Source organism: Solanum verrucosum, unplaced genomic scaffold (assembly GCF_900185275.1).
Source record: "Solanum verrucosum unplaced genomic scaffold, falcon-dt-bn FXZP01000183.1, whole genome shotgun sequence".
Taxonomy (NCBI): Eukaryota; Viridiplantae; Streptophyta; class Magnoliopsida; order Solanales; family Solanaceae; genus Solanum; species Solanum verrucosum.
The window spans coordinates 3187304-3199885 of NW_026020430.1; the positions used below are offsets into that span (position 1 = coordinate 3187304).

At 33.4% G+C, this 12582-nt stretch overlaps 2 protein-coding genes across 2 annotated transcripts; one reads left to right on the top strand and one right to left on the bottom strand.

Moving 5' to 3' along the window:
• Positions 1-2631: 2631 nt before the first annotated feature.
• On the top strand, positions 2632-4856 carry LOC125807305 (actin-82). The gene is made up of 4 exons (XM_049487000.1): positions 2632-2710; positions 3343-3736; positions 3814-4427; positions 4610-4856. Exons 1-4 carry the CDS (start codon positions 2651-2653, stop codon positions 4673-4675), a joined length of 1134 nt encoding a protein of 377 aa, XP_049342957.1. The 5' UTR covers positions 2632-2650; the 3' UTR covers positions 4676-4856.
• Positions 4857-7756: 2900 nt separating this feature from the next.
• On the bottom strand, positions 7757-11039 carry LOC125807304 (probable protein phosphatase 2C 4). The gene is made up of 4 exons (XM_049486999.1): positions 9310-11039; positions 9105-9218; positions 8244-8508; positions 7757-8134 (listed from the first exon to the last, which is right to left on the bottom strand). Exons 1-4 carry the CDS (start codon positions 10951-10953, stop codon positions 8019-8021), a joined length of 2139 nt encoding a protein of 712 aa, XP_049342956.1. The 5' UTR covers positions 10954-11039; the 3' UTR covers positions 7757-8018.
• Positions 11040-12582: the final 1543 nt, after the last annotated feature.

The window sequence follows — 12582 nt, forward strand, 5'->3', positions numbered from 1 at the left end:
AAATAAATATTTCCTCTTTATCTATTGTTACTATATAATACTAACATTTATGCTGGCATTCTATATTGAAAGTCAATAGTGGGACCGTGTTAATCCAATTTTACAAGTTGGAGTCACCCATCAAATGTATTTTCTTGAAATGACTAGTTAATTTTCCGTGTTTCATATAGTCTAACACGTAATTAGTATTTTTAAAGAACGTTTCTTTCTAAATTCAATTTGATAGAAAGAATGAACTTTTTTCCGCGTATATACATAAATTAATTAATGATCTAAATACGTAGTTTGCTTCTTTTTCTTATTAGATTTCAAAAAGAAATAATCTTGACATGTAACAAAAATGAAGACGCAGGAAACGATCTTTGAACTATATTTATATTTAATAGTTGATGTTTTCATATCAGTTTTGATATCCCCTATTTATCTGTTATTATATGTGTCAATCGGAGAAGAACTACTCCATCCGTCTCAATTTATAATGTAGTTTAACTAGTGACAGAGTTTAATCAAGAAAGAATATTTTTTGAAACTTGTAGTCTAAAATAAGTCATAAATGTTTGAGTGGAATATGAATCATTCTATCAAGAGTAAATAGATATTCTCTATGTCCAATAATACTTGCTTCTATTGACTTTGCAGACTTCTTAAGAAATTATATATCGAAGGGTAATTTTACTATATCACCATTTGAATATAATAAATATATTGTCTTGAAAAATGTAATAGAAAAATGGCTATAATTAATGATAAGGATAAATTAGAAACTAAATGTAAAATAATTCATTGATTTCATAAAGTGGACAAGTATTGTTGGACATCTAATGGACAAATATTGTTGGCCGGTGATAGTATTTTAAAGTTAATAGTAATTACAAAATGTAGGAATGTGTTATTTTATTTTGGAGGAACTAAAAAAAATCGAGTCATATAATATAAATTGGGATAGGGAAAATAATTAAAAATTAAGTAAGAAATTATAAATGATCAGGATTATTTCTTAAAAACTCGTTCAGTTATTAAAAAAGAAAGTGTGGTCGACCAACGTCAATAAAAGAGACATTTAGTAGGAAAGCTCGAAGGCACAAATGTGCCATTCTCTAAGTTCAACGGAAGGGAGAGATCAATGTCCTTTACAATGTCGACAAATTTAATATTGTTGTATATTTGAAAAGTTGCTAGTTTTGTTTTTCTTCATTAAAATGTGTTGTATTTCAGTTACTACAATATAAAGTTTTGGCATCACAAAAAATATAAGTTTGGATAGTCAACTGGATTGGCATAATATCATGTGTTTCTTTTGAATGTCCTTTAATATATATACACTTTCTCTACTTCAATTAATTTATAAAGTACAACAAATGCATTCTATTTATACAAACATATGAATAAATTTAAGGGAAAATGATTCATTAATCAATTTATAAAGTACAAAAAAAAACAATTGTATACATATACATTTAAAAATTCACATATATCAAAAGTAAACAAATGAAAGGTAAGCAAGGAGAGCCATAGCTATAGATGAGATGCACAAGGGGGTGGATGATGATGAGTTGTTGCTAGCGCCGCGAGCACCAGCACGGACTGCTGGGGTCAATCTGGTGGTTGAACTACTCCTTGTACTGCCACGACTCCCACTCACCCTAGCAATGGTAGGTGTTACGAGGACACACATGATGATACATATCACAAACACAGCTTTCATAACGTTCTTCATCTTTTATCGGATTTAACTTGTACCAACAATCGATCTCTTTCTTTTGTAACTGTTAGGTGTATGAGAAAAATATATGGAGAAACAATAAACTTAGCTTGTATATTTTATAGTATTGTATGTAATCAGGCAATGTTAGGAACTTTCTTTCACACGGTCTGGTCTGAAAAATTCAACTAGCAGTGTCCTTTTTTGATAAGTACGTTCAAAGTCAACAGGAAATTCGAGGAAACCAAATAAATAAATAAATTTGATTACAGAGTGCTCGGAAATTTCATTTTTATCAATTTTTTATTTAACATCATAAGATTAAAAGACATTTTGATATATTTTACATATTTTTAATTTAAGATCACAAAATAAAAATAAAAATTTATTTTTTAAACTTCATTTCAATTCAAAAAAGAAATCGAAAAGCCGGTCACTAGTGCAGTCATATAAAACGTTTATATATATTGAAGAAGTTTAACGTTTATATAGAAAAAAGTACCTTCATAGTGTAAAATTTATTTTACACGTTTTGAGTATATATAGAAGTTAAATTCACCCTATAATATATATATTATTAATTAATAAACTATTAGTTAGCAGTTATGAATGTATGAGGCCGGATTAGTCAAAGGAAAACTAGAGGATAGGCAAGATCATAGACAGCAAAAAATGCGGTTAATTTCCACCATTAATTTTGCAAATATAATCAATTTCTGCTTTAAAAGTTTCAGTTTTAGCTCCCTATTCTTCCTCAGTTTTTTTCCTTTTTTCTTCTTCTCTATATTGGAATTCTAGCCTACTATTCCAGGACCTCCCCCACCCAAAAATATTTAAAGTAATTATCTCTTTTCCTATGGAATTTTCATCTCATTGTCTTTGTGTTGTAATTTTGTTCAGTTTCTAATTTTGAGGATTTCAATTTTGGTGATAGGTATTTCATAAAAAATGGCAGATGGTGAGGATATCCAGCCACTTGTCTGTGATAATGGAACTGGAATGGTTAAGGTACGAAATACTGAAAACACATTTTTATATTTTCCAAACATTTATTAAATTTCAATTCTTGTAAGTAATTCGAATGGATAGACTAGTTCAGAGTACTAAACTTTCGCTATATACATAATTGAGAGATCATTTTCACTTTATACGTAGGGTATCTCCGTAACGACACCTATTTGTTTTTTGGCCATCTTAACAAAAATGTGTTGCTCAAATTTCTACATGACTTGCCTGAATTAATAGGATTTGGTGGACAATTTCTAGCGATCGTCATGATTTATGACAAGACAACTTGACGAATTTTATGGCAATCTGCTAAAATCACCAAAGTTTGGTTGCCAATTTTTGGTGTTCGGTCACTGTACTATCTAACGAATTTAATAGCGATTCACCAAAACAATTTCTGGAGATAGTTTTTGCCACAAATCTACTTTTGTAAATTGAATGACGATATTATCTCTGGCATGAAAGAAGCTATTTCTGCAAATCACCTTATTTAGTATTTGTTTGAGACACTAATACTACGACTTAAACTCGTGATCACAACTCTTAGCAATGCTCCCCATCAATATCAATAGATAAAAAGCCATATATAGATTTGCCAATTATATCTTGATTTGTGTAATTGTCAATTATAGGCGGGATTTGCTGGAGATGATGCTCCAAGAGCAGTATTTCCTAGCATTGTTGGTCGCCCTCGTCATACAGGAGTAATGGTAGGAATGGGGCAAAAAGATGCATATGTAGGAGACGAAGCTCAATCGAAACGTGGTATTCTCACATTGAAATACCCAATTGAGCACGGTATTGTTAGCAATTGGGATGATATGGAGAAAATTTGGCATCATACTTTTTACAACGAGCTTCGTGTGGCACCAGAGGAACACCCTGTTCTGCTCACAGAAGCACCTCTTAACCCGAAGGCTAATCGTGAGAAGATGACTCAAATCATGTTCGAGACATTCAATACTCCTGCTATGTATGTTGCCATTCAAGCTGTTCTATCCCTTTATGCCAGTGGTCGTACAACAGGTGAACAAATTTCTCATTCCTCTCTCTGTATCTAAGAAATTTTGTCCTTACGTAAGAACATTGAATATCGAATGTAGGTATTGTGATGGATTCTGGTGATGGCGTCAGTCACACTGTCCCAATCTATGAGGGATATGCTTTACCACATGCTATTTTACGTCTTGATTTGGCTGGTCGTGACCTTACTGATCACTTAATGAAAATCTTGACGGAGCGTGGTTACTCATTTACCACTACAGCAGAAAGGGAAATTGTGAGGGATGTTAAGGAAAAACTCTCATACATTGCTCTTGATTATGAGCAAGAATTGGATACATCAAAGACTACTTCTTCTGTTGAGAAGAGTTATGAGTTGCCTGATGGTCAGGTTATTACAATTGGTGCCGAGCGTTTCCGTTGCCCAGAAGTACTTTTCCAGCCTTCAATGATTGGAATGGAAGCTGCTGGAATTCATGAAACCACCTATAATTCAATCATGAAGTGTGATGTGGATATTAGGAAGGATCTCTATGGAAACATCGTACTTAGTGGTGGTACCACTATGTTCAATGGAATTGCTGATAGAATGAGTAAGGAAATTACTGCATTGGCTCCAAGCAGCATGAAAATTAAGGTTGTTGCTCCACCTGAAAGGAAGTATAGTGTTTGGATTGGAGGCTCTATTTTAGCTTCTCTAAGTACCTTCCAACAGGTTAGTAACAACTTCCAAATTTACACAATTCAGTTACGTTCATTCTCACTAGCTACTTCATATAGTTTGTTTGCAGATCTGATTTAGCAAGTTTCATCACTGATTTTAGTTGTAACAGTGAAATGTTGTTATAGAGAAGTTTGACTCTGTGTCATTTTATTTTATTTCACTTTGAAATGCAGATGTGGATCGCAAAGGCAGAGTATGATGAATCTGGTCCTTCCATCGTCCACAGGAAATGCTTCTAATTGTTTAGACACGTAACTAACTATAAGTTACTTTGTTGTTATAACCTAAGGCAAAGAATTTTTCCAGAATATATTGATTTTCATATTGTGAAGCTTTGCCGTTTAATTGTAACTCGAAACACTTCTGATTATATCTGTATATAACATGCAGAAATATAGATATGCATCCTGTTTCATTTTACCACAGAACAATATTGCTCATCAACTATAGTTTCCTACTTGTGCTAATATTTTTTTCACTTTAATTGGAGTCAAAAAAGATTACAAGGTGAGGAATCGAACCTTTCTCAATAGCATGAGTCAACCAATTGAGCTACTAAGATTTCTCAAGTTATGAATTCATATCGACTATTTGTTACAATTTTCATGAACTTTACGTATAAATTTAGCAACTAGTATTGGATTCAGATGAACTGGTATCGATATACTACATCCACCCCTGATTGGAGTCACAGCTTGTATAACTTTAACAACTTGTATCTGCAATGCCCAAATATTGGGCCCAACACCAAATTAGGCCTCTACACTTCGATCCGAACCCTCTTTAAGTAACTTCGGCCTATTGCCTCACATAACTAAATTTTTTGTTTATTTTTTCTAGCTGATATACATAGATATATTTAAACACGATTACATGCATATCATGTATGAATTATACATATCTTATATAACCGCAGGTTAGGTTTCGATTAAGCAATTAGGTAGATGATTATTTAAATTATTCTCAAGCTTTTAGCTAAAATCTGCTGTCAAAAAATACTTTCAAAGATAAGCCAATTTTTAAGAACACACTTCTCAAAAAAATACCCCCACATAACAAACACACAGCATATGACTTTTCTTTAATTTGTCAATTCCATTATGTTTTTCAAAGAGACGATTAATGCAATATATTGTGCACATTTAAATCATGGACATACTTATTATCGTCCACGTACAATTTTTTAATCAATTGTGTCCAGCTTCATGAATCTGTGAATTTGGATATACTTTTTTTTTATTTAATATTCATTTTGACTAAAACAAAATAATTTAAAGTGATCCCTACAATTGGCAGAATTAAATTAATCGTTATCTAGTATTTTTGAGCTGTTATTTTCTTAATAAAAATGTTGACTAGAGGTATAAGGACCACGATCACATATGTGTAATTTGTTCATCCACAAAATCCCATACCAAATTGCCTATTTTTTCAACGCACACATGATCTGCCATAAGTTCTCCCAAAAAATCAAAGGGGATTTCAGTTGAATTTATTAAATGTGAAGAACTGAATTTTGAAAAAATTGTGTCATAAATTTCAGTATTGATCACTAAAGTTAGCATCTACATACCTGAAATGTTGGGCCCAAATATTTATGACAAAATGACAGGTTTGCTTATTTATTGTTTGATGAATTTGATATTCCTAACTTCTTCTTCTACTACTCAACCTTCCCACCCAACTTTTTTTTTGTGCATTTACTATCTAAATTTAAAAGATTGGTTAGCAGTTAGCCATAAGGGATGATTTCATAATCCAGAATAGGTCTGACTTAACTTGTCCACTCCTGATTCATGCTGCAGTCTTGGTGGTTATACAACCTCAGGAAGTCATAAATATACGTAACGGATAAAAACTTTGGAGATCAGGGTTTTAAATTCTAATCAAGAAAAAAAAATGTTGAGTGGTTTTTTCTAATATGTGGAAGGTTAGTAAGTAGCTGTAGAGAATCTTAGTAACTCAATTGGTTGACTATCTGCACTTTCACCTAGTTAATGAAGGGTTGATAGTTGTGGTTGGCCATCATCTTAGTAACTCAATTAGTTGGCTATCTGCACTTTCACCTTGTTAATGAAGGGTTGGTAGATGTGGTTGGTCATCATCTTAGTAACTCAATTGGTTGGCTATTGGAACTTTCATATGGCTATGTGCATGCACTTTCACCTTGTTAATGAAGGGTTGATATTTCAGCTTGATAGCTGAGGGTTGTCGCACTATGTGCCTTGTTTGGCTATCTGAACTTTCTTAGATGAGGGGTGTCGCACTATGTGCCTTGTTTGGCTATCTGAACTTTCAGATTGATAGATGAAGGTTGTCGCAATATGTGCAGGAAGGGAGGGGGCTTAATCTCCTCCTCCTTTTCTCTAAAGAAATGACATTTGGATCTAACTCAATCCCAAAAATTAGCTCATGAGGAGAGAATTATCCAAGTTTATATAACCAGACCACCAGTCCATGTCTCAACCAATGTGGGACTTTGATCCAAGAGTCTACAAAAAATGATCCTCTACCCCATAAAGTTAAGTGTAAGGTCTACTTACATCCTACTCTTCCTAAACCCCACTTTTCGAATCACACTCAATGTTTTGTTGTTGTTGTTGATGTATAAGCTTTGATTATCCAAAATTTGTTAGTGATAAAAAGCAGGTATAGAGAAAAATAGTCATACTAGGTGCGAAATGAACTGATTATTTACCCAAAAAAAAAAAGATATATTTACGTAGCAACCTTAACTATTAGGAGCGTTTAGTTTGATACACGTAAGAATGAGAGAAAAAAATCATAAAGACGAAAACATGAGAACAACAAAGCAGATAAGAAATTGATTGCATGCCGCGTCCGTTAAGAGTAAGAAGAATTAATTGATTTGACTTACTTTAGCTGCTGACTTAATTGCACCAAGTCATTTTATAAATTAAAATGAAAGAAGAAAAAATACTATACTATGTTTGAACAGAATTCTGTTCACATACAACACGCCATATTTGTCAAAAAGTTGAACAACTAAGCATTAGAAAAAGAATTCAAATTCTCCTTCTTTTCTTTTTTAATCAAAAGAGACTTTGAACCTTGTTTCCTCCGTTCTGGGCAAAGTTAGAATTTTCATTAAGGATTCAAAACATAAAAAAATAACACTCAAGTGTTCAACATGTACTATACTATAAAAAAATAAATTGATGTACTATATGATATACAAGGTAATTTTCTAGTGAATAAACCTGTAATGCTCCCCCAACTCTGCCTCAGAATTTGATTGGGAGTCAAGCAGGAAGTTTAGAGCATGTTCATGAGTTGTGGCAAATGAAATAACATACAAAGTTTGAACAGAGTTTCTTCTAAGAGATGTCATTTATTAAAGAAAATTACACTTAATATGACAGCTTATAAACTGATAAAAGGAGTTGATCTAACACCTTTACATTCCCATCCATCAGCCACAGTACATTTTACAACTAAGTAACACTGGTTCCAGGGCTTAGTTGCTATTTACAAAATGGTGATTTAAGAAAGAACAAAAATTGGATGTTTGATTTTCATTTTTTTTGAATAGGTCTATAACTCTTTAATTTTTTTCCCTACTTATGCACTGGATCTCCATATTCTTCCCTCCAAAGAAATAACAATTATTGAAACATCATCATGGTATCGACGTCGATCCCCTTGTGGAATTTCAAGCAACTCATGAAACTCCATACCTAAAATAAAACATAATTACAAATTTCAGATTAGTTACACCTAAAAATTACATCTTTTTCCACCCTTAGAAACCAATTCAAGCATTTTGCATAAGTAAAAAGTACTTACCAGCTTTTTTTGCAGCGCGAAACAATACTGTCTCGATGAGATGTTGTGCTGGATCTCCTTCTGGTGACCATGAGATGAAATGTTCGACTTCTAATACAGCTTCTTCGTTTGTGAAGTACTGATAGAGCCCATCAGATGACAGTATCAAAAACCTGTCTCTTGGCCCTAACCTGTGATGATAGAGCGATGGAAGACAACTGATGTAGGGGGAAGTTCCAATATAGTCGATTCTGAACATCTCAAGAAGTGCATTGTTCCATTTAGGCTGCAGGAGAGCGAAGAAATGAAAGTTAATTATCCAATCGAGCATTCTTAAGTAGAGAAAAGAAAGACAAGGTATCAAAAACAGAGCATATAGTTATTGATTCAGCAATCCCACGCCTCATTTAGCCATTGCTTTAATATGAAAAAGGTGTTTGACAAGCTATAAGCCTGTTGGAAATAAGACGGCTAGTCTTTCATACATTTTAGGTTCTTGATAAGGGGTGCCATCATATTTGAAAGTAAACTTCCAAAAGATCCTTAAAAGTAAAGAGCATTGAAATTTTAGATGCCAAATAAACCTTTTGCAAGAATTGTTAAATGCAAAATGTTGATCACAGGAATAACACAAGTAGCATTCGGGTCGAATATGCCTTTCAACTTAATGAGAAAGGTAGCTTTTGCCATGTGTTGAAAAGGTTAATGAAAAAAGGCATAAACTTTGTTCTCAACAAGATATATAACAATCCATTTAGAGTGAATAAAGCAAGAATTCTTTCACAAGCACAAAGGGAATCAAAAGGACTTATTTTATTTTCCTACAATATTCTCAAGGGTTGACTTGATAACAAGCTAGAAAAGCAAATATTCCAACAGTACCAGTTTGAGGAAACCAGCACCAAAAGCCCTAGTAACCTTCAATGAACCTTTAACGCGGTCATTCATCAGGGCACATGGATCATCTGGATGTTCACTTTTTATTCTTTGAACTTCCTGTAACACAACAAATCAAGTTAACCGATCGAATTAAAAAAATATTTATTAGCCTAGAAGATATTTAAAATCAGAAATTAGATTGTCATACCTCTTCCACAGAGGTGCTATGATCTATACTAAGCTGGAAAGCAGTTAAATTAGGTACACAATCCGACTCATCGCCCTCGAAAAGTTCAAGATCTTTCAATGTTTCTTCATTAATCCTTTCCAAATCTTGACTCCACAGATTAGGCTCTTTCTTCTGAGCTAACACGGCTCGACTATCGCCTACATTCATCACATAAACATCCTCTCCTTTCATTAACATAACAAGAACACAAGAACCCATCAAAGCCAATTCAGGATTCTCCATATTCATCCTATCAGCTAGATCCAAATATGCATCCTCTGTTTTCTTCAATGCTTGAGAAAGAGCTTTTAATACATCAGCATGATTAACTGATCCTGATCCATTTGAACCATTTCCATTCAGCTGTTCCTTCAATCTCCTGTCAAGTTCTAATCTTTCCCTGTCCCATTCGCATCGCCATCGCCTCTGATTCTCTTCCCATTTCTTTGATACTCCTCTGTACCTGTTCTTTGAACCCTTCCCCCTCTTTTTCCTTAACCGCGAATCGAATGAAAGATCCTCCCTCGCTGAAGGATAATTCTCTTGCTCAACACATCTTGAACAACTATCAATAGGCCTATCCCTTGAGAATTCATCGTCAATAGTCTGATTAGATTCTTCCACTGCTAAACTCGGAGATGGGATCGTAACAGAGGAATTATTATCTAATTTGTCATCCCATAACAGTCCTTTGAGCTCTTTGTGAACAGCTGGATACAAATTTGATACCAAGAAATCAGGTGCATCAGGACCATTGAATCCATCATAAATCCCGACAAAAACCCAACCATGTTCCTCAGAAACTACGACATGAACACGATCTTCACCGGCTTTCCCTTGAGCCCACTGAAGATTCTGATTATCTAAAGTGTCATCATCATCCAAACTACACTCACTGCTGAAATTCACACTGCTAATAGTCAATTCGTTCTGCTTTTCAGCACCCACAACCCAATCACTTTCTTTTACTGAAATTGACCCTTTTATCGGTGCAACAATAGAATTTTGACCTCTTGATAAGGTCTTTGATATAGCTCTTTGTAGAACCCGAAAGAATGATCCTTTTTTTGATCTAGATCGAAGAGCAAAACCATGTGAATAGCTTCTCTGAAACTGATCAGAACAGCCCCTATCAAGAGGGCCCGAATAAAGACCACGATCAAGTGGGCCCGATTGAAATCCCCTCTCAATCGGGCCGGACATGAACCCACGTTCCGTCGGTCCTGAAGCCGGAACAAGGCCCGAAGTGAAAAGCGGGCCGGAGTGAATTGAAGAGTTTCTGGGAATAGGTTGAAGGGGTATAGAAGCAAAAGAAGTAGAACCCTCAAAAGCCGAAGACCGATCGATGCTATTGTAAGAATACAGATCGACAAACGCCGTGGAGAGCGGCGTAGAAGTGTTGGCACTAACAGAGGCGCCGGAGATTGACCGGAAAGTTGTGGTTTCCTCTGAGTGAACTTTGGAAGATGAAATCCGTGTCTGATCGGGTCGAACATAACAAAAAGAATGACCCAAATCTTCAAGTGGGTCAGAAATCATGAGAGGGAAATCTTTCCGGCGACGACCCTCCACGGCGCCGCCGCTAGTGAAACAAACACTAAGCTTTCCTACACCGTTTCCCATGGAAACAAAATTTTAAAAAAAAAACTCAGAATATTGAAATAATTAAAAGGGGAAGCTTAAAAAAGCTTAAAGATTCATTGCAGAGTGGAGAAGAAAATTGAAGAAATGAGAAGAAGAAGAGGTGAAGAAGAGAGAGAGGGGGTTGACTTTTAGGTTGTGGGGGGGGCTGTTTGTTTGAAATATAAGAAATAAGTAATAAAAGTAAAGAGAGTAACAACTTTTGGAGTTTGGTCATTTGTTTGGTTATTCTAAAAAATTAAAATGTCATTTTTTTTCAAATTACTTTCGGCTTTTAGTGTGTGTGAGGCGTTGACGTTAAATCTATAGACCTTAGACCCAAACGTCACCTTATTCCATTACACCCAAATTCAGTACTACTTCGCGTACCACGTTACTCGCTAGTCACTCTCGAGTCTATTTTAATTTATGTGTTTTACTTAATTAATTATAAATAATACTTCCTCTGTTTCACAAATAATGGTCTAATTTGACTTGACACGAAATTTAAGAAAATAAAGAAAACTTTTGAATTATGTGGTTCTAAATTAAAGTTATGTCAAATGTATAAAATTGTCATTTAATTTTGTGGCTTTAAACATGTCACGTGAAAAACTGAAATTAAAATGTTATCAAAAAAAGAAAGAGGTCATTCTTTTTTAAACAGACTAAAAAGGAAAGGAAGCATTCTTTTTTAAACGGAGGGAGTAGTAATAGAAATTACTCTTTCCGTCCCATTTTATGTGAGGTAGTTTGACTCGGCACAGAATTTAAGAAAGAAAGGAAAACTTTTAAAACTTGTGGTCCAAAATGAATAATAAAAATTTGTGTGGCTGTAAATCATTTCACTAAGAGTAAAATAGATATTTTATAGTTAAATTGTTATTTAATATAGAAATGTGTCATTCTTTTTTGAACTGACTAAAAAGGAAAGTAAGTCACATAAATTGAGACAGAGCGAGTAATATATATGAACTTAAATTAAAAATATATAAAATATAAAAATATATTTTTTAATTTAAAAATTTTAAACAAGTGAAAAAAATAAAATTAAAGAGATATACTTTTTGTAAGAAAGAAAAATAAGAGAAAAAATGTAAACGAAGACAATAGAACTTTACTTGAACTTAGACATAACGAGAAATGTTTAAAGTAATGTATATACTATGAGTATTAAAAATATTTATTAATTTTATGATTTAAAGAATGTTATGTTATTTGTATAGAGGAGTGTTGATTAAAGTTAAATTAAAGATATTGAAATTTAAGTTATTTGAAAAAATTCAACAACAACATACTTGAAAAAATTTAAAAGAAAAATAAAACATGTGAATTAAAATTAAAACGATAGTAGTTTTAATTACATTATGTATTTATTTAGATTTGAGTGGTGTAGTCACTATGTTTAAATCTTAGATCTATTTCTACTCACTCCATTGGCTTTTAGCTAAAGGTTTGATTTCTTTATGTAAAGTGGCGAGATTTTTGTCATACAAACACATTTTGGCATAATTTTAAAGTCAATTAATAAATAAATCACTTTATTGACAAATTGATTAAACATGGGATTTGAACCTCAAACTTATTACTATGAACAGTTTGCGTCGGTTAAGACTGAAAAATTCAACTATT